Raw genomic sequence first — 23,619 nt, 5'->3', positions numbered from 1 at the left:
TTTACTGATGACTAACACAGGGAAACATATATAAATCTTACATGTACTGCTCAGTGCTTAGTACAAAGCAAACACACACAGGAAACCATCATTCAAGTTAAGAAATAGATCTTCTCCATCATCTATGACATCCCTATTACTTGTCTTTAAGATCACTGTTTATTCTGTGAGCATCAGTGTACTAGCAGAATTTCTAAATGGTCCAACAAAGATCACCAATCTTTGTCTTAATCCCTGGAATCTGAGAATTTGATGAACTAACGTTTGTATGATTATGCTCTATTATAGGGCACAGTTAACCTTAAAAGAGGGAGACTATGCTGGATGACTAGGTGGGTCCAGAACTTTCTCCAGCTGAGACCAGAGAGTCAGAGAGGCATTGTTTTTCTGTTTGTTTTGTTTATATTTATCTTGGAGTTTTTTGGCTTGTTTTGTTTCTTGTTGCCACAACTGCAGCATATGGAAGTTCCCAGGCTAGGGGTCGAATCTGAGCTGCAGCTGTGCCACAGCCACAGCAATGCTAGATCCAAGCCACATCTGCAACCTATGCTGCAGCCTGTGGCAATGCTGGATCCTTAACTCACTGAGTGAGGTCAGGGATCTGACCTGAATCCTCACAAAGATAATGTCAGATTCTTAATCCACATAGCCACAAAGGGAACTCCTAGACATGTGACTGCTGATCTGAAATGGAGGCCACATAAGAAGGAATGCAGGCAGCCTTAAGGATCTGAGAGAGGAACCTGGATGACAGGTGCAAGGAACAGGCACCTCGGCTCTACAACCACTAAGAACAGAATTTTGTCAAACACACAAATAAGGAATTCCTGTCGTGGCTCAGTGGTTAAGGAATATGTCTAGGAACCATGAAATTGTGGATTCGATCCCTGGCCTTGCTCAGTAGGTTAAGGATCCAGCATTGCTGTGAGCTGTGATGTTGGTCACAGATGCGGCTCAGATCCTGCATTGCTGTGGCTCTGATGTAGGCCGGTGGCTACAGCTCTAATTAGGCCCCTAGTCTGGGAACCTCCATATGCCACGTTATGGCCCTAGAAAGGGCAAAAAGACAAAAAAAAAGTTAAAAATGTATAGTTGAGATAGGGAAGGAACAGAATTATTTTAGGCAAAGAAGTCCAGAGACCCTCTTTGATGATATGATATGATGATTGAGCAGAAACTCAGATGAGATAAGGAGTGAAAGGCAACCCTGCTCCAGAAGGAGGAAACAGAAAAAGAAAAGGCCAGGTAAGACCCCAGTATGACTGAAGAAATCCCACAGAGGAGGCCTCTAGATAGTACACACATCATTGTAAGGCAGTGCATCTTAGCAGTGATTTACCAAAAAAGAAAGGAAGAAAGAAAGAAAGAAAGAAAGAAAGATCAGATTAAATCAGAATGCACTGTTTAATGCTACCAAGATAATCTGCGCAGATTTTTGTTTTATTTTTATGGTGCAAGGAGGCTTGAAGTGACTAGGAAATAATAGACCATAATTACTCCAGCATAATGTGCCTAGGAAGATCTCTTCTCCAAAGTAATTATTTTTATGAGTACTCATTTGCTCATAGTGAATCCCTTTTACCAACAATGCATTGCGTAACTTCTTCCTATTCTCAACTTTCCTTTAACAAAACATCTGCATCATAAAAAGAAAAGAGAAAATGATCCTGTGGATTAGCTCGCCAACATTGCCCTCTGTCCTAGAACACCCAAGGGTCCTGTTACTATTGCACAGGGTCCTTTCTTCTTTTATGACCCAAATAGCGGCATCTGAGTCCATTATCCTAAACAGAATTTCTTCATTTTTCCTGATCCCTTTTTTAAAGAAGCTCTTATTTACTACCCTTGCTAAGATATACACCTCTATGCTCATCTTGATGCCTCAATTATTTCTGTCACAGAAATCACCCCAGACAGATAGTCATTTTGAATCTTTTTGCTTGATTACCTGTCTTTCTACTCTACTAGCCTGTAACTTTCATGAGAACTTCTCCTTCAATGTGAACAACACGCAATAAAGGGTCAGCCACATAAGGCATATGTAAAAATTTGTTAAATTGACTACTGATTACAGCATCCTTTTACTCCCGTTTCTTCTTAACTGAATAGCAGCTTGACCCAAGTGTTATCCAACACAGACACCAAAACTGTCAGAAAGCATGGCAAAAAATAAGCAAAACAAACAAAAACTTTAGGGCATTACTGACTTCCCATCCTTCAAAGTTAATGAGCTATAATGAAGTGTGTTTTAAGGAAAGTCCTCAGAGATGACAGAGTGTAGATCTCAATGAATCTTATAATGAATGGTATATAAACACGGCTTATTACCTTGTGTCTTGGATTTTTTATGATGTGCCAGAGAATAAAAGTGTGAGACCAAATCTTCATGGCTGTTTGGCTCATTATCTGTAAATACAGACCTAATATCCTGCCTATGACACAGAAGTCAATAAATAACAATAATAGCAGCATTTTATTAAAGAACAGGAGTGTGTTCTGTACTTCAAATGCACACATCATGTAATTATGGCAACAAAACTGAGAAAAGTTACTACTACGACTTGAGGATATACAAGATATAGAGGATGTACAAGATCTTAATAAAATGTCTATGCCAAGCGAGAAGGTAGTATTAGAGGGCTATGGTCACATCATTCCTGAAAAATTCACTTTTTTCATTTTTACCAGTGCATAATTTACATATAATATTGTATTAGTCCAAGGTATACAACATTGTGATTCATATGCACAATGATTACACAATATATTTATCAATTACATAAAGAGTTATGAACTTATTTCTTATGATGGCCCCTATTAAGATATACTCTCTCAGCAACTTACAAATAAACACACAATGCAGCATTATTAACTATGCTCACCATGCTATCCATTAGAGCCGCAGAACTAATACACTTTTTAACAGTTTATGTTTATAATGTCAAGGCCAAGATCACAAACAATGAGCACTCTTGACACATTGCAGGCAAAACAGAAGTATTGGTAAGCCACTGATTGTGACTACAGCATTTATTTTCAGAATTTAACAAAGAATCTCTCATATCCTCATCATAAAATGTTTTGTGTGTGAATAAAAATATTTTTAAAATCGTGGGATTCAATGATCTACTCATCTGAGCTGAAAGTTCTAAAATGCATCCCTACTGAATCAGAAATGAGGAAAAAAAAGTGAGAAAATTGTGACCTAAAGGCACTGTGTGACTTGTCAGTGACACAGGGGAGTTCTCAACGTAAAATTAGGACTTCCTATATACAGGCCATGCAGTTGCATCTTGCATACATGTTAGCTCCCAATCTGTAGTAAAATGGTATTCCAGTTTATTTACCCATAAGGAACTTATTCCTTTGACATGATCTTCTGAATGAATTTTTGACTTCCTTGTTTCTCAGGCTAGAGATGAATGGTTCAATATGGGAATCACAGCTGTGTAGAACACAGAAACCACTTTGTTGATGTCCAAGGAGAAACTAGAACTTGGCCATACATAGGTAAAGAAGAGGGTCCCACAAAGAATGGAGACAGCTAAGTGTGAAGAGCAGGTGGAGAAGACTTTCCACCTCCCATAAGCAGAATGAATTCTCAAGATGGCCATGATGATGTAAGAGCAGGAGACCAAGATGATCACACTAGTGAGGACTCCTCCAGCTCCAGCCACGATGAAAAGTAAAAATTTATTGACCTGTGTGTCTGCCCATGCCAAGGAGAAAACTGGAAGAAGGTCACAGAAGAAATGATTGATGATGTTTGAACCACAGTAAGGCAAGCAAAAGGAAAAAACTGTATGAATCACAGCACTTATAAGACCCATGGCATAAGGCCCTACCACCAGCTGCACACAAACTCGCTGGGACATAATGAGTGCATAAAATATGGGCTTACAGATGGCCATATACTGATCGAATGCCATGGAAGACAAAAGGAAACACTTAGTCACTACGAACTGATTAAAAAAAACAAACAAACAAACATGACTGAGCAGCACAACCAAAGAAAGAGATGACTTTTTTCCTCCAGAAAGATGTCAGTAAACATCTTGGGACCAATGAAAGAAGAGGAACAGACATCCACAAAGGACAAGTGGCTGAGGAAAAAGTACATGGGGGTGTGGAGTCGAGAATCCATCCTGATGACAGTGACTATCCCCAAGTTTCCCAGTAGAGTGACAAGATAAACCAAGAGAAATATCACAAAAAGAACCACCTGGTGCTGGAAGTGATTTGCCAAGCCCACAAAAACAAACTCCATCACCAAAGTTTGATTTCCATAATCCATTCCTCCAATCTAAGCTGTAATGAAAAAGAGAAAGATTTTTCCTTTGAATCAATTCATAACTGGACGTCTTGAGTTTAAAAATGAATATAGCTTCTATGTTTTTATCTTTCATGGGGTAGACTGTCAAATAACAGTCCTGATGTTGACTTCTTGTCTGTCATCCTATCTGCTAACACTCTGTGCAATACTGAGTCACCAAATCTCACTGGGTTTTCAGTTTTTCTTGATCAAAACAGGATTTTTGAAGAGAAGCATACATTTTATAGGTGTAGAAATGGCCTCTGGAGATTATCTAAGGCAAGTCCTCTAACTATGCCAGATTATGTTTCTAAAAACCCCTGCCTTTGAACCAAGGGTGTTTTAAAACACATTTCATAGGTGAAGTATTTTATGTGACCTTTATGAATTCAGGCTGACAGTTCTCATTCTAGAGAAAAGGTGTGAGGAATATAACTTTCTTGACACTTCCTTTAGATTCTAGAAAAAATAGTTAAAATCTAAAATATAACTTCTGAAGTCTAAGAAGGAGTGCAAGCCTAGATAAAAGAAGCTGGATTTTGAACAGGGTCAAAGTCCTCCATAGTGTCTACTCTGTGACACCTTCTTCAAAACACTGACATTCCCCATATGATGTAGGTGATTAAAATAATCAAACTCCAGTGAATTTTTAGTCCATAAGAAGAGATCAGTTCTGAAATACTGAACAGGTGTTGTCATCCATTGAGTGTTATCTGAAACTGGGAAAGAAAAATAATATGTTGCAGATGAAAAGGACACTTATGGGCAATGATCTCAAGAAATAAAAAGCTATATTCACAGAAAATCTGTACACTTTTTATTCATAGGAACTTCATTCATAATGGCCAAACACTTAGAACAATCAAAGTGTCCTACGATAGGTCAATGGTGAAGCAAACTGTGGTATATCCATACTGCAGAATACTATTCAGTAATTAAGAGGCACAACCTATGATACACGCAGCAACTTGACTGGGTTTCAACCACATTAATGTTGAAGAAAAATCTCAAAAGGTATCATACTCTATGATTCCATTTATATAATGTGTTCAAATGGCAAAATTTTTGAGATGAACAGGTCACCTGGGATTAGGAATGTTGGGAAAGTAGGGTAATGATGTGATTATAAAGAAGGAAGCACATGGGAGGTCTTTGTGGAGATGGAATAATTTTGTATCCTGAGTGTGGTGGTGGTTAAACAAATCTACACGTGTGCTAAAATGATACAGAAGTATACACACATTATATCAATGTTCATTCTCTGTTTTTTTTTATAGTGTCCTGCAGTGGTAAACTGGGGGGAACCTGAAAGAAATGTATGTGAGGCCCCCTCTGGACTATCTTTGAACTTGACTGTGAATCTTTATTTATTTCAAAATTGAAAGGTTTCAGAAAAAAGAAAAAAACTATTAGGATGTTAGAGAAAAGGAAAGTGAGTATAGTATGAAAAATGAAAATTGAAGAAGGGAGGTATAAATTTTGGACACGGAAATAACCAGATCCCAGCAGCGCAATCACACAAAAGTATTATGGATTTTGAGTTCCTGTTGTGGCTCAGCAGTAATGAACCCAACTAGTATCCATAAGGATGTAAGTTCTATCACTGGCCTTGCTCAGTGGGTTAAGGATCCAGCGTTGCCATGAGCTGTGGTGTAGGTCACAGACGTTTGTCAGACCCTGCATTGCTATGGCTGTGAAGTAGGCTGGCAGCTGCAGCTTCTATTTGATACCTAGCCTGGGAATTTTACATATGCTGCAGGTGCATCCCTAAGAAGAAAAAATATATATATTAATGGAGTGTGTGGTGGGAGATGTACTAACAGACATCGCATGACATCCTCTCTGGTAAGACAGATTGAAGAGGGTTTAGCTTAGCTGGAAATGAATGAAATAAAAGCCACTGACCTCCTGTGGTCTCAGAGGCAATGGAACTCAGAAAAGAGGGATGGAATTTAAGATTAGTCAGAATTATCATACATTAGTTAGTAAAATGTTTCAAAAATTTAATATTTTATAAATTCAGACACATTTCAGGTCACTTATATTTGTTAGCACTCAAACAAGATGGAAATAAAACAGTTTAAGTGCCAAAATAAATTGAGGTGATAAAAATTGTATGAGGGTAAAACTAGAATATGCTCATCTATGATCGCAACCAACTCAAACTCTTACATAAAAGCAAAAGTTTCTGACAGTTGAAGTACCTATTACTCTATTTCCCCCAGCCTTACCCAATACATAGTTTCCAATACAGAAAACTCATGGTCTTAGGTATGCATGTGACTCTGGACATGAGTAGCAGGAATTCAAGACAGATGATTCAGAGGCTTGTTTTCTACATATAGCATTCAGTATACATATAACATTCAGTATACATAACATGAAGATATTAATTCCCTTTGTGGCTCAGCGAATTAAGAACTCAACATGGTCTCTGTGAAGATGTAGATTCAATCCCTTGCCTTGCTCAATGAATTAGGGGTCCAGCAATGCCATAAGCTGCATCACAGATCACAGATGTGGCTTGGATCCAGTGTCGCTGTGGCTGTGGCATAGGTCATAGCTGGCCCAGGAACTTCCATAAGTTTCAGGTATTGCCATAAAAAAAAGACAAAGAAACTAACGTCTCTTCATTATAACATTCTTTGAGCCCATATGTCTTGTAGCATACTTAGCATCTCCATGTCAAATGCAAAATTAAAACAAAATGTACATTAAAGTTAGGTCATTAAAACCAAAAGACAAAGACTAAACATTCTATGTATACCAAATTACTCCTCACAATAAGCTTAGAGGGGATGTTTTCTTAGACTTCTAAACTCAGTTTCTCTATCTGGCCTCCAGAAGGTAATTTAGGAAATCACTTAACTCACTTGTCCTAAGAAACATGCTCTGGACTTTTTGACTATTTATGCCAAGGTAAATTACAAAATTAACATTTCCTGATAGGAAAATAAATTACCCTCCAATGTAGACCTGTCATTCTTCTCAGCTCCTAGAGTATAGTGATACCACCTTCAAATCTGGGTCTTCCCAGATTAAAAAAGGGTTTATTGACTCAATACTACACAACACATACCAGAGGTTTTTCTAAAGAACTGTTGTATAATAATTCCTAGGGAAACAGAAGCTCAGGAGATAAGGCCTATAGAGAAGAAATTAAAGTTATTTTATGAGGAACTTATTTAGAGAGTACCTGCACAAAATAAAATTTTATCTCCCTTTGGGACCATCTTCCCTCTTGGAAATTCCAGTGTTGAACCTTCAACCTCTGCATGATAAGCACCAGCCATTGGCACAGTGCAGATTTGAGAACTAAAATAAAGCCCTGCTTCAGAGAGATTACAATCAGAGTGTGGATGCCCAGCAGCACTTAGGGACCTCATGATTGGCCCACGAATTACCAGGAGGGTGGGATCATTATAACAGAGGTTTTGGAAATAGTCTCTTGGATATAATGAAGCTCAAATGGAGGTTAAGATTCAGGTAAAGAAATATAAGATGAACCAGGGTTATCTGTTCAGCAATAGAGAGCTATAACTTTAGATAGCGCAGCATCTTTGAGAGACAAAACTAGTCCACACTGGATATATGAAATTTTAAAATATAAGGTTTGAAAAACAGGTTTGGGTTTAAATTTAAAAATATTTTAACATGAGGCAAAAAATTTCTGTAAGCAATTATGTGTCTTTCAACACATGTCAGAAAACAAATGACACCTATTCATCTAAAAGTTGCCTCAGGACATTAATCTAGTTACTGGAGATGCTTACTACATGCTGGGCATTCTTCAAAGTGTTTTGAGAGCATTTATTCATTCAGAAACTCATAAGAGCCCAATGAAGTAGACTGATAAAAAGATGTAGATTTTCCTACCTTTCACCTCCTCACTCAAACATGTGCTGTTTTTGGAAAAAGCAAAGCAAGATTCTACCTCGGGTGAGACTGGGTGTGTTCAGGGTGGTATGGCTGTAGAAGAAGAAGTGGTACATGTATAAAATGGAACACTACTCAGCCATAAAAAGAATGAATTAATGACATTTGCAGCAACATGGATACAGCTAGAGATTCTCATACTAAGTGAAGTCAGTCAGAAAGAGACAAATATCATATGATGTCACTTATATGTAGAATCTAAAATGCAGCACAAATGAACCCCTATCTACAAAACAGATACAAACTCACAGATACAGAGAAGAGCCTTGTGGATACCAAGTGGGAGGGGGGATGGAGGGGGATGGACTGGGAGTTTGGGGTTAGTAGATGCAGATTATTACATTTACAGTGGATAAGCAATGAGGTCCTACTATATAACACGGGGAATCATATGCAATCTCTTGGGATAGAACATGATGGAAGACTATATGAAAAAAGGAATGTGCGTATATGTATGCTGGGGTCCCTATGCTGTACACAGAAATTGACACAACATGTAAATCAACTATACTTTAATTTAAAAAAAATAAATTAAGAAAAGATTCTACCTCAGAAGATTCTTCTCTCTTCTTTCTGTTCATAGTGTATTTCTATCCTTATAGCCACACAATTTTCTCCTCTACTTCATTCAGTTTTCTGCTATAAAACCCCCTCCTCATGGAGGCCATCTCTCACCATCCTTTGAGTACACTTTTGAGCACAACTAACCCCACTCAAACCCATTCTCTTTCTCTTTACCCAATTTTATGTTTCTTCAAAGCAATTACCATTACGTAACATTGAATTTCAATGGCATCTTATCATCCTATAAGAATGAGCATGGATTTTGTTGCTTTTTCTATGCTGTGTCTCCACCTTCAAGAATAATGCCTTAAACAGTAAATTTCAATAAGCATTTTAAAACAATTGAGCACATAAATAATGGGCAAATAGTTGTAAGAATATGGCCACAGGAAGAAAAGTCATGAGATGAATCTAACTTCTTTCAGCCATTAGGTAATGAGATGAGAACTTTCCATGAGAACTGAAAGGAATTAAAGTTATTTCTTTGAAAGATAGTCCTAGGAAGATCAAACTTGAATGGACAGAATTTTGTTCTGGGAGGGGGATGATCTGAGCCAAGGCTGAATTCAAAGTGCCAGACTTGAGACTCTGGGAGAATTTTTATATATCTTCCTAGACCTCAACTGGCTGGCTGGACTTTGACTTATGACCTTACATAGTTTTACAGTTAATCTTCACCTAGAGCATGACTGACACTTGGTCTCACCACATAGATCATTTGGACATATTGTATAAAATTATATAACCTTAGAGAAGAAAGTAATTCAGATGGCACTGAGTCCAGTATGCTCCTTTTACAAATTAAGACTCTGAGAACCAGAAACAGTATAGGATTTATCTGCTTTTAGTCCTCTTAGTAATTGGTGATCTCCTGAAGCCAAAGCCAGTTATCTTCTTAAGTAAATACTTGAGTGCTCCACCTGTACAATGGCAAAAGTCACCCTCAAAATTACCTATTCAGCAGGAAATTTGTCTTAACCAATGGCCTCCAAAATGCATATTTTTTTTTTTGCCCATGAATCAAGGTGGTATAGAATGCAGATACCACTTTTTTTAATGTCCTGAGATGAGTGGGAATTGGGCTAGATATGAATGAAGAAAAGGGTACCATATAAGACAGCTACAGCAGACAAATGTGATGAACAGGCAGAGAAAGCTTTTTGCCTCCCATCCACAGAGTGGTGATTCAATACGGTTTTGAGATATACATATAGGAGGCCAAAATGTTTAAAGCACTGAGCATTCCTACTAATACAGACAAAACAAAAAGAATTATTGTTCTGGGTGCCAGCACATGCCAGGGACAGGATAGGGAGAACATCCTAGAAAAAGTGGTTAACCACATTTGGACCACAGAAGGGTAAGCAAAAAGTAAAAGTCACTTCTTTTTGTATATGTGTGTATGAATATGTGAATATGTGAATACGTGAATATGTGTGTATGAATATGTGAATATACATATATAGACACATATATACACATATACATATATACATATACATATATACACAAACATACATACATATATATATATATATATATATATATGGCTTTGTATTATTAAAGTACGTTAAAGAGAAATGATGAAGGCTTAGCTGACAGAGCTATTTGAAGAATTAATTAAATTTGTAAAATACCTTCCATATAGTAAATACTCATTAAAACTTAATTCCCTTCTGCTTTTACTCTGTCCTCTACTAAGTTTTTCTACAACACTGGTTCACCCTTTGTTTCTCTCTCATTGTGATTCCATAGCATCTTTATTAATAAACCATCCCTTTATTAAAGCATTTATCAAATACATACAGTATTTCCCAACATAGAACAACTTGAGCAAAGCAAATATGCTTAACTCATTTTTGCTCCCCCAGTGCTTGTCAGAGTGCATGGCGGTTAGGGGTCCTGGGGGAAGGTGCTAGATACTTGAATAAATGAAGAAGGAAAGAAAATTATTATTATAATTTTAATCATATTTTCACCAACCATGCATCATCCATGGACAGTGTAACCATGTAATTATGAAGACAACATATATGCCTGATCTCAACAAAGAAACATGGAGTCAGCAAAGTAACAAATGTAGCAACAAAAACAAAGTCTGCCACACAATCTTAAGTGATGCTGTGATCTTATTTGGAAATATGGGCTTTAGGATGGAGATGAGATCAGACGATGTGTAATCTTATCTTCAAATACTGAAAGCTTAAATTATGGCAAAAGGCTTATTATGAACAATGGTGGTTTTATTTTTTTCCTTAAAGTAATCTCAGGAGACAGATGACATTTTAGGGGATTTCATCCATAAAATTATAAATTTAAGCTCAAGAAGGTAATGAAATTTTCAACAATTAGAACATTCCAAGGGTAGTTTCTTTTGGACTGTAAGAATCCACAACATTTCAGGGGACCCAAGCAATGATTGGATGGCAATTTAACAAGACTATTTCAGAGCAAATGAAGTAAAAGAGTGGAGAAATTAATCCATAGAACTTAAACTTCTGTCATCTTATTAAATGTGTTGTTCTAATTCAGAGTAATGGAATTATTTTCATTATTTACTCCATTCCATATGAATATAATTCAAGACATCATAGTGAATAAATAAACTATTAATACTGATAATTTCTGATCAATGTTCCTGACTCAAGAGGAATAAAAAAGGAAGAACAGACTCTTTCAAATGACAACAGAATGTCAAGGTGTAGGACACTGTGGAACAGTCGTGTGAACACTATAAAGCCCTATTGTGCAATAGGTGTCCATGAGTCAGCAACACCAGCATCACCTTGAGTTTTATCAGAAATGCAGAATTTGAAGCCCCACTCCAGTTCAACTGAGTCAAAATCTGCATTTTAACAAGGTCCCCAAATGATATTCATACATTAAACATTGTAAACACAGATCGAGTTATTTATGTTTCTCTACATGAATCAACTGTGTAAACAAGGACAGTAAAATGTCATTGCCCTATGATGTCAAGTAATGTTAAGTATAAAATTTAATTGCCCTTACAGCATAACCGTAGTTAGCCAAATTGGTTGCAGTTGCATATTTTATCTCTGCAATGAATTATTTGTGGTAGATACACAGGGATTGTGCTTGCTTTAGTCAAATGGGTGAATGTCACTTACATAAATCTAAGCTTCCAGCAGAAGCATGATCCATTGCAAATAGTATGTTTATTTGCTCATAAATGGGTTTATAGGATTGTAGGAAAATGATGAAATATATTTTTAAATAATTAGTTTTGAAAAACTATATATCAAAGAACTACCACCAGTGGAACATCAGTCTTGTTACATTACCAGATTCCCATTGAGATGGCGGGACTAAGTGAACATTTTAGCAACTCAGGCCAAATTAACCTGACATTCAGGTTTAAAAATCATGCAAGTGTTCTGTTTACTGTGAAGCAAGCACAAGAATATTTGAGCCAAGCTGTTCTATTTGGAGGATTTATAAAACTAATTGTAGCCACATAATTATACTATCATTTTATGAATTTTACTTCTCCAAAGTTCAGCAAACTTACCACTTTGGTAAAATCTTTTATTTGCTTCTTTTAATTACTTAAAAATTATACCAAATTCTGTGGACTTCTGGCCTCAGAAAAGAAAAAATAAGGGTCTCCAATATGGTATTATTATTTTTTTATTTTTATTTGCTGCTTCCCAGTATGCAGAAGTTCTGAGGCCAGAGATGGAATCCCAGCCACTGCAGTGACAACACCAGATCCTTAACCCACTAGACCACCAGGGACCTCCTCCAATTTGGTGTTCCTGAAGTATTATGAATTCTTATTATAGCCTGATGAAGAAGGGTTACCTTTGTGCTGATTGTCCTGGGGTCTCCTAATGCACATGAAATAATTCCTTCCTCTTTTCTGGCTCTCACATGACACAGTATGAGTGAATATTTTTCTTGAAAGTTTTGAGCCAATTTTCACCTGATCCCTGAAGAACCCTGAGCCTCAAGAATCTATATCCATACAGGAGATATTAAAGTAAAAGTGATGCTATGGACGTCAAGCCAATATTACCTCAAAATAGGATTTTTTTCTCAAGGAAAATTAAAAAAAATACCCTCCTCTTGGGACTATCTTTGAAAAAGCAACAGAATTCTACTGAACAAGAAGCACTGAGTGCTAAGAGATAGAAATTCACAGTTCAAAAAACTACCCCTTGGAGAAATGCCTATTCAGGTCCTTTGCCCATTCTTCAATTGGGTTGTTGGCTTGTTTGCTGTCGAGTTGTATAAGTTGTTTGTATATTTTAGAGATTAGGCCCTTGTCAGTTGCATCATTTGAAACTATTTTCTCCCATTCTGTAAATTGTCTTTTGGTTTTCTTTTTGGCTTCCTTTGCTGTCCAAAAGCTTGTCAGTTTGATTAGGTCCCATTGGTTTACATTTGTTTGTATTTCTGTTGCTCTGGGAGACTGACCTGAGAAAACATTTGTAAGGGTGATGTAAGAGAATGTTTTGCCTATGTTCTCTTTTAGGAGTTTGATGGTGTCTTGTCTTATATTTAAGTTATTCATAAATAACAGAGAACAGATTGATGGTTGTTAAAGGGATAGGAGGCTGGAGAGGAAGTAAAAATGGGTGAAGAGGTGGGTTAATTGTAGGATGACAGATAATAATTGGACATTGTGGGAATCACTTTATAGTATATACAAAGATCAAATTATTATGTTGTACTCTTGCAACTAATATAATGCTGTAAACCAATTTTACCTCAATTTTAAAAAACTGAAATAAATTACATCTTACTTTTTTCTAAAAAAAATAAAAACAAAAAACTACCCCTGAAAGCCGATAGAGGCTGTTTAGGATACCGAACAAAAAAGTGGAAAAATCAAATGTGGAACACAACCTAACGACACACAGACTTGGAAATTCCTTATTTTAGGTTTATTTAGAACGACAGGGGAAAATCCTCAGTTGGGAAATGGGCTCCTGGAGACCACTTGCAGGTGTACTTTTATATGCATAATATACTCTTAAGGGTCAAAACACTACACAAATATTTCTGGTTATCAGTAAAATCCACCATATTTTAACTTTAATTTGTGTTAGCTTATGCCAAAGAACAGGGTTTTGCAAACTAAACCCCATATGAATTATAATCTATGTGTATTAGAAATCCAAGCATCTGGAAAACTCCAAAACAACCGAAATTCCATATTTCATGTGATAGCTTTTATGAGGTTTCAAGAGGAATAGATTGTTTTGGTTTGGAATGATCTGGTTTTAGGTCATAGATTGTTTAATAAAAGGGAAAATACTTTGAAGTTCAAAAACATCCTCTGTAACTGGTGCTATGTACTGAATTGTGTTGCCCCCAAATTCATATGTGGATCCCCTGACCCTCAAGGTGACTGGATTTGAAGAAAGAACCTTCAAGGAGCTAATTAATGTTTAATGAGGTCATAAGGGTGGGTGGGACTATAAAGAAATTAGTTTGTTTACACCACCCAACCTGTGGCATTTTGTTATAATAGCACTGGCAGACTAATAGAGTTGGATAAAAACTTTTTGGAAATAAGTCACTGTTAAAAGAAGGATAAAGCTAAAGTTTCCAAAAAGAAAATAAATGGGCAGTGTAATAAGACTAATGAGACTTAAAAGGCAAGGGAAGGAAACATACACTCTTTATATCTGAATGACAGAGTTTTACACATTTCTCTCGCTATGTTATCTTTACCTGATATACATATATATGCCTCCTTATCTTCAGTTATTTCAAGGTATTATATATGATTCTATTTAAAACCAGTCTATCCAATCCTGCATCTGATTCTGTTACCTCATGCTGTCTCCAGAACTCCTAATTTTAATTTGGCCATAGTCTTATGTCTTCAATTTTTAATATTGAAGCATTCCAAACAGATGTAATAATTTTATAATGTCTAATATTCAAAAGAGAGCTCCCATATGCTCCTCACGCATGCATTAGAAACTATCCTATCATTATCTTCTCTATTAGATGGTAATTCTGCCTGGTAATCATGACTTTGTTCTCTGTATCTGTCAGTATGTTTCTATCTTGTCCTATTTGCAACTAAGACAATATTGTAAGTTAACTACCACTTCAATAAATAAATTGTAACAACAAAAAATAAATGCAAAAAAATTCAAATGTATTATAGGTTGGAAGTCAAAATGTTGTGGATAACAGAAAAGGTACACCAGAGTAAAGAGAATCTAAGTTTCTTCATGGGGTAGTGATGGTTAAAAAAAATCAGTATTATATAAGTTATAGTAAATCTTGTTGAGAAAACAAGCTTCAAGAAAAAGCAGAAAGGTATGGCATCCCCCAAGCAAACATGTGAGGATGACCAATCTCAGGCAGAGGGAACATTATTATGAAAACTATGAGGGGACTTTTGGTTTCTAGGTCTTCATGGGAGGAGCCTGGAAGTCACCATTCTTCCCTAAAAATGAAAAGAATGAAAAATCAACAATGTTTCTTAGATCCTGTAAGAGAGGGTAGGACACAGTAAATTGCTGGCCCCAAGATCAGAGAGACCCACAGGTGACTACAAGGAGTCACTGCTTACCAGAGCAGACTCACGAGAGGAATGCACTAGGGGAACCATGAACAATATTGTGAGATTTACCTCCTGGAGTCTGACCAGGTTCCCTCAGTAAATAGCACGGAGAAATCCCCTTATGTTTCCAGCAGAGGGAAGTGAAGCAGAGGGAAGTGCAAACACACCACAGCATTCTGTACTTCATACCCTGGCCTGCCCTCAAGAGCAACTAGTTAAACAGAGCCTAACCTTCTAGGGGATTATCAGAGCCCAGCTGACCTGTGGGAAGGGAAGTAGCCAACCTCACTTTCCACTGACCTTCCATATAGCAGAAGGGAAATACCCAAGTCCAGCCCACTCTAGCCTTCATGAACCAACTTATGGGTAGATTGTGAGGAACCCTGAGAAACAATTGTGAAGTTCACAATCCAGAGACACAGTTTCATAAAAGACTGAGACCTTATCATAGGACACAGAGCACTTTCCCTCTACCCACAGCTAACACCACAGTACTGAAGACCTATTTACAGAAATTCCTTATACCTAACACATCAGGTCTGGCTATCAGGAAAAAATTACAAAGTATACAAAAGGTATAAAATGCAGTCAAAAGAGAGCAAACATCAGAACCAGACATGGCAGGGATGTGGAAATTACAAGACAATGAATTCAAATCAGCTATGATTAGAATGCTAGAGATCAAAAACACTGAAACAAAAATAAAGTGCCTTTGATTGGATGAGTAATAGACTGGATACGACTAAGGAAAGAATCAGGGTGTCAGAGAATACAGCAAATAGAAACTTCAAAACAGAAAACCAGAGTGGAGAAAAAAAAAAGAACAGAATATCTAAGGACTATGAGATAACTACAAAAGGTATCATATATGCAAGATGGGACTATCCAAAGAAGCATGACGGGGACAGAAGAAATATTTGAGACCATAATAACAGAATTTCCCCCAAATAATGTTAGACACCAAACCACAAACCCAGGAAGCTCAGGAAACACTAAGCAGGATAAATGGCAAAAACAACCAACAATTATACCTGAGCATAACATTTTCAAACTGCAGAAATGAGAAAGAAAGAAAAAAATCCTGAAAGAAGCCAAGGGCAAAAAAAAAAAAAAAAAAAAAAAAAATCTCACCTACAGATAAACTAAGATTAAAAATTCCATCTGAGTTCTCCTGAGAAAAGATGCCTTATGAAAATTGATGATCTCTTCCCATGGGGCTCACCCTTTTTATACAAAATAAGGAGAACCACTTAGAGGGTGAAGAAAAAAAATGCAGTTCTCAGTGAATTTCTGTCTCTGCCTACTCTAAAGAATCATCTGGGACCATTTCTCACTAATAAAAATAAAGCAAAACAAAACAAAACAACATGTATTGTGTTATAAAGTCTGAAGAAAAGAAATATGAAATGGTCAGAGAAAAACACAAAGAGGTTCAATTGAGACTGAAGAGTTAGGGTGATTATTTGAATGGAAGCAATGCTTAAGCAGTATATGAAAAATGCAACGAGCTTTCCGGACAGAAAATACATTAGGATATTAGAATAGCAATAAATTGAGCTAGAGAGAACAGCTGGCTTGGAATACATTTGCATATACTTAGGGAAGGAACAGAGAGCCATTGAGGAAATTTATAATCATCACTTGCTCCCTGCTATTCTCCCAATATCCTTCTAATAGATGTTGCACCATAATTGTTTAAGAAACAGTTTAAAAGACAGAAAATACTTCCGGTCTCTTACTAGGAAATGACTATCTCAAAAGGTGACTTGTGGTTTGAGACGTGCTATATAACAAATACACAGAATGGAGGAATGTTAAGATAAAATTCAACTGGGAAAGAATACTGTTCATCTTTCCAGATAAAAACGGGAGAAAATGCATTTCCCTTTGCCACACCTAAGTCCAAGTTTTAACAGTGCTTAGTAAAATGGTGTTGGAAATTTTTATAAGAATGACAATTAACTATGGTAGGGTTTTTTTGTTGTTTATTTGTTTGTTTTGGTTTTGGGTTTTGTGGATTTTTTGGTTTTCTTCATTTGTTTGTTTTTGCTTTTTTAGGGCCACTCCTTCGGCATATGGAAGTTCCCAGGCTAAGGGTTGGATCAAAGCTACAGTGGCCAGACTACACTACAGCCAGAGCAACATGGGATCTGAGCTGTATCTGTAACCTACACTACAACTCATGGCAATGCCAGATCCTTAACCCACTGAGCGAGGCCAGGGATCAAACCTGCATCCTTGTGGATACTAGTCTGGTTCCTTACCACTGAGACACAACAGGAACTCCAACAAGGTAGTTTTATATGGATATATTTAAGACAATATTTAGTATACCTTTCAAATTTCATATTTGCATTGTGTCACTTTTAATTTAGTATTTTGTTATCATTTCAAAGAAAATACCACTATGTGTACAAGTTACAGACTAAGGGGAGGGAAAAAAATGCAGATACTAAGAGGGAAAAAGTGAGAGACTGAAAGCATAGTTGCAGAGAATCTGTACGTTTTACTTAACTTTTTTTTTCTTTCTAGGGCCACACCCCATGGCTGCATACGGAGGTTCCCAGGCTAAGGATCAGATGAAGACTATAGCCACTGGCCTACACCACAGCCATAGCAATCCAGATCCGAGCCTGCAATAATTATCTGCAGCTCTCAACAATGCTGGATCCTAAACCCACTGAGCAAGGCCAGGGATCAAATGTGCATCTTCATGGATACTAGTCAAATTCATTTCCTCTGAGCCACAATGGGAACTCCCGTTTTACCTAACTTTTGACAAAGTTTTCATTCACCAATGTTCAGAGGTATTTCATGAAACCAGAGAATGTTAGAATGTAGAAGCAGCCTTCAAGAAGGCATTGAGCTCCATCCCCTTTGATTTTAGTTGCTGATAAATTCATTCATTCAGTTTGATGCAGATTGCAGTTTTTCAAAAGTGAATCTTAATTACAAAATTAAACGTATTTGTTATAAGTTCAACAACTTAAATGAGTAGGATATACCATCCCACTCTCCTCCTCCAATGTCATGCCACTAAAGTAAACAATGTAGCTTTCCACTTCTCTACATGATTTTGTAAATAAGACCAATACCACTATATTTTTCACATTAGGTAGAATGTACGCCATACTTTTTTTTTTTTTTTTTTTTTTTTTTTTTACTAAGTGTAATCAGTTCTGGAATTAAAAGAGTTTCTAATTCTCAGTGTGGTATCCTTTTTACCACGTATAATGGAATCAAACTCTGTGGTACAGGATAATTAGAATTCTTTTTTTTTTTAAAAAAAATGTTCCTTTCAAACTTCCTACTGAATGCATTTTTCACCTCCTTGTTCCTCAAGCTGTAGATGAGGGGGTTCAACATGGGGGTCACCACAGTGTAAAACAGAGAAACCACTTTATTGATATCTAGGGAGGAACTTGAGCCAGGTCGCACATAAATGAAGAAAAGAGTCCCATAGAGGATGGAGACTGCTGCCAGGTGAGAAGAACAGGTCGAGAAAGCTTTCCTCCTCCCACCAGCAGTCTGGATCCTCAGGATGGCTACCAGGATGCAAACATAGGAAATCATGATGATCAGGCTACTGAGAACCTCTACTGTTCCAGCCAAGGTGAAAAGCGTAAATTTAATCACTGAAGTGTCTGCACATGCTAGGGAAAGCAGTGGCGAAATGTCACAAAAAAAGTGATTGATAACATTTGGACCACAGAAGGGTAAGCAGAAGGTCAATGTGGTATGAGTCATGGTGCTCATGAGAGCCACAGCATAAGGGCCCATCACCAGCTGCACACAGACCCTTTGGGACATGATCTGTGAATACAGCAAGGGCTTACAGATAGCTAGGTACCGATCATAGGCCATGGAAGCCAGGAGGAAACATTCAGTTGCCACAAAAAGACCCAGGAACCACATCTGTGCAGCATAACCCAAGAAAGAGATGCCTTTTTTATCAGCAAAGATATCACACAGCACCTTGGGCACAATGGAAGATGATGAACACATGTCTACAAAGGACAGGTGGCTAAGAAAAAAGTACATAGGTATGTGGAGTCTGTAATCCATCCAGATGAGAGTGATCATCCCCAAGGGTGACAAGATAGACAAAGACCAGAGTGACAAAGAGGATAATCTGCTGATGGAGATGATCAGTGAGGCCCAAGAAAAGGAATTCAGTCACTGCAGTCTGATTCTAATCTTCCATTGATCTTTTGTAATCTGTTTTAAGAAGAAAAATCTTTATTATAAAATTATATAGTAATTACATGTAGAGCTTGATAAAAATATGGAGACTATATCCATTACATTTATGACTATTCACAATTATCATGATTACTGGCTAATGCCACATATTTTCAGCAGTCACAAAGACAATGCTAGGCTTGGATTAGGAGCACTAGCCATTGCATGAATGTTCTTCTATATGTCCACCTAAATATGACAATATAGGTGTGTAAAGTAGGGGGTTGAATAGACTGCTTCTACTTTTGTCAAAACCACTATGTCTGTACGTATGTATGTATGCATATACATATACATATGCATTTAAATGTAAGTCATTATTAGTCTTCTATAAAACAATGGGGAGAGTCTATGTGCCCTCTTCATAGCTAAAATTATGGGACCTTAGAATTCTTTGTGGACACTACAGTAACTCTATATTGTAAAGAAATAAACAAGAAAATTGGCTCTGAAAATGTGACAAAACTGGGTACTCAGTTTTTTAAGGATTTGAACACAATGCCAATCTACTCTTTTTGGAAACCCTTGGCTTGAGGTGGGGGAGTTTATACTCCCAAAGTTCAAACTTATCCTGGTGTTTCTCCATCATACTTCAAAAACCTCATACTATCCAAAATGCAGTGTACTCACGTCTTTAAAGATATCTTTTATGAAGCTCCTTAGATTGCTTCAAAAGGAATAATTATTTTCTGGACATAAGAATGGGACATTCAACTTCCCTCATGATGGCACCGTTTTCTAAGAGGCATGACTTTCTAGGTCCTCGGTAAAGAAGACAAATCCCTCATCTTGAAGATCTTGGGAGTAAAAAAGATACTCCGACCTGCACATTGATTCACACACTGTACAGAATAAGGGACTTTTTCTTGGGAGTTTTCAATGCTTTAGAGCCAGGTCCTAAAGAACTCAAACCTCAAGGGCTTACACCTGGAGGGACAAAATTAACATGATCTTGGTGGCATCTAGACCAACTGTTATATCTTTTTTAAACTTTATTTTTGTTAAGTATAGTTGATTTACAGTGTTGTGTCAATTTATGCTATACAGCGTAATGACCCAGCCATACAAATATATTCATTCTCAAGTGTCATATCTTAACCGTACCTTTTCTCAAAGAGAAGTTTCCCTAACATTACAATGTGTGGTTTTCCCCTCTGGGGTCCTCCTCTGTCAGAAGGAAGCTCTCTTTTCTATGAGACAGGAGTTAGGCATCAGCACCTGGCATCAGCTGAGAGGAGGGCATTTGCTGCCTGGTTCTGGAGCCACCTTACCTGGATGTAATCTTAATCTCATCATCTACTGACTGTGTTAATTTAAGCAAGTTTTTAAATCTCTCTATGCCTCACTCTCTCAATCTCTTAAGTACAGAAAAAATGGCTACTAGCTCACAAAGAAGTTGGGTGGATTTAGTGAAGACATTAAAGAAGAGTATCCAGCACAGAATCATTGTTCATTAATGTTATTCAGTATCCTAAGGGGTCTGTGGCACAGCTGAAGAGACAGTATTTTTGATATAAAAATAAAACATCAAAAGTTCAAAGTGGCAATTGCTTATCTCTATGCAAAAAAAAAAAAATTACTGGACTCTAAAGGAAGACCAATTCACTATAAATTGGAACACATGACAATTTTTTCAGAGAAGGTACTGTTATGAAAGATAAGTATAATTTGGATAAACTGAAGTTAATGGGAAAGGCATTACAGGCAATGCTAAGGGGATGAACAGAAGCAAGGAAGTAGAAACAGAGTCAAAAATATGTTTCATAAAGAAGGGTCATGAGAGAGGAGGAATGTACAGAGTCTGATGGCATAGGGTGAATGCTCTAAGTGGCTATCTTCTCTGAGAACCTGATTATTATCCCATCAAGAAAGGCACATTTCACTCCCATAACACTTCACTGTTAGCTCATGTATGCTCTCTTATATATTTATCTCAGAAAGCTGTCCATAATCGTGTTATGTACAGATTTGTTGAATTAGTGGAAAACAAATTTATAAAATCTATATAATTCATAATGGTTCATATTTACTAACTAAAATTATGCTGTCTACTTTTTTTTTTGCCTTTTTGCCTTTTTTCTAGGGCCGCACCCATGGCATATGGAGGTTCCCAGGCTAGGGGTCTAATTGGATCTGTAGTTGCCGGCCTACACCAGAGCCACAGCAACTTGTGACCCAAGCCACATCTGCAACCTACAACACAGCTCATGACAACACTGGATCCTTAAACCAATGAGCAAGGGCAGGGATCAAACCCACAACCTCAAGGTTCCTAGTCAGATTCGTTAACCACTGAGCCACGACAGGAACTCCTGTCTACTTTTCTTTATACTTCATTTATTTTTATTAAAGTATAGTTGATTTATAATGTTCCTTCAATTTCTGTTGTACAGCAAAGTGACCCAATCATACACAGTTCCCTGTGTTGTACAGTAGGGTCCCATTGCTACACTGTCTACTTTTAACTAAAGATGTCAGGGAAAAAGTATTTCTATTTGTTATTCTTATTAAAAGCAATGAGAACATTATGAAAATAGATTTTTTAAAGAAAATGACAGTACTTTAAACCTATGGGAAAAAAGGAATATGAAAAATAACAGAAAGTATTTGATTAAAAAAAGTATGAGAAAATTCTTCTTTGTCACATTAAAAAAATAAAAAAATAACAGCATTCTGTGGAATATCAAGGTTGAATAAAGAAATAGCCAAAAGTATATCAGGTGACTGGAGGTAAGCTGGCTGAGCTCAAGAAAGAAAATTATACATATATTTGTCAGTCACATGAAACAAAACAAACAAAAGGAGAATAAATCCTACTGAAAATAATCATGGAAGATGTTTGAGAAATTTTCAAAAAATTTTAAAGAAAATACAATTTCAGAAGGTTTAGAGAAAAAATGATCAATATGCAAAAAGGAAGGTAATAATATACAAATAATTGGTATCTCCAAAGAAAGAGATAATAAAAATTCTCAAACATAAGATCTCTATGGAGTAAAACTACAGAAAATATCTTAAGGAAAAAAAAATAAATAACTCTTGGTTTCTTCTGGTGAAGTGTCTGGATTTTATTATTTTTATTTGTAAAGGACAAAACTCAAACTCTTCTCTGAATTTCTACCATGTCATCCCACATGCATTAAAATGAATACCCTTAAAGATGGAATCAAGACTGGAAAACTTTGGGGTTTATAGGAAATGGCGGTATGACAATAGCAAATCAATCAATAAAGATACTAATTTGAATAGTACAGCAATATAATCAAACTTCACAAACTCAAAATAAAAGAAGAGGTAATTTTATAATTACTCTTAGCCTACAAATCTCCTCCTCTTTGTATAGGGAATTATTAAATGTTGTTTAAGTGTAACAAATATTATTTTATGTATAAGTATATTTTAAGACAGAAAGTCTGCTGCTAGGGGCACTGAGAATAATAAAGTAATCTACCAAAATCAGGCTACAGAAAGAAAATAAGAAGAAATATAAATGTACTAATGTTAATATCTTCATAGCAACATGGTCTCAAGGCAATAATTGTGTCCCATATCTAATCTCCAACATTCAGCCAAGTAGTAGCTACTTGGCTTTATAGCTACTACTTGATAAATTAAACTTTAATACCATATATTTAATATTCTTAACTGTTTATTGGAGTCTATTCATAGTTTCTCCTAAAGTGAAAAAAATAATTTAAAAGGAGCCTTATCATTTATTTACTCATTGTGTACTTCTACCACATCATGAGATTGCCTCTCCTTCTAGCCAGCAAGAAGGTTTTAAAATCATATCTTAGTTAAATTTCAGGCACTCCATCATTACACTTGTTATTAGCCCCCCATCATTACATTGCTTATTAGCCTGGCAGACTCTGTTTGTGCCTTACTCTAATCATTTCAGTAGACACCAGCCAACTTTACCTGCCACCACCTGTGTTTCTTTATTAGAGGATTTCTCTTTACACTACTTTTCTACCCCCCATCAAAACAGATGTGCCAAAAATAGTTAAATAAA

General features: G+C 36.6%; 1 protein-coding gene and 1 pseudogene across 1 annotated transcript; both read right to left on the bottom strand.

Annotated features, from left to right (window-relative positions):
* Nucleotides 1-3,339: 3,339 nt before the first annotated feature.
* LOC100520660 (olfactory receptor 1002-like) lies at nt 3,340-4,294 on the bottom strand. The gene is given in 3 exon segments (XM_021082120.1): nt 3,340-3,434; nt 3,437-3,983; nt 3,986-4,294. Coding segments are annotated over 3 exon segments (951 nt in total).
* A 10,910-nt stretch (nt 4,295-15,204) lies between these two features.
* LOC110258890 lies at nt 15,205-19,566 on the bottom strand (annotated as a pseudogene).
* Between the last annotated feature and the right edge of the window lie 4,053 nt (nt 19,567-23,619).

The sequence above is a fragment of the Sus scrofa genome, unplaced genomic scaffold, assembly GCF_000003025.6.
Source record: "Sus scrofa isolate TJ Tabasco breed Duroc unplaced genomic scaffold, Sscrofa11.1 Contig53, whole genome shotgun sequence".
Taxonomy (NCBI): Eukaryota; Metazoa; Chordata; class Mammalia; order Artiodactyla; family Suidae; genus Sus; species Sus scrofa.
The sequence above is the reverse complement of the archived record's forward strand: the minus strand, read 5'-3'. Positions and strand labels throughout refer to the sequence as shown.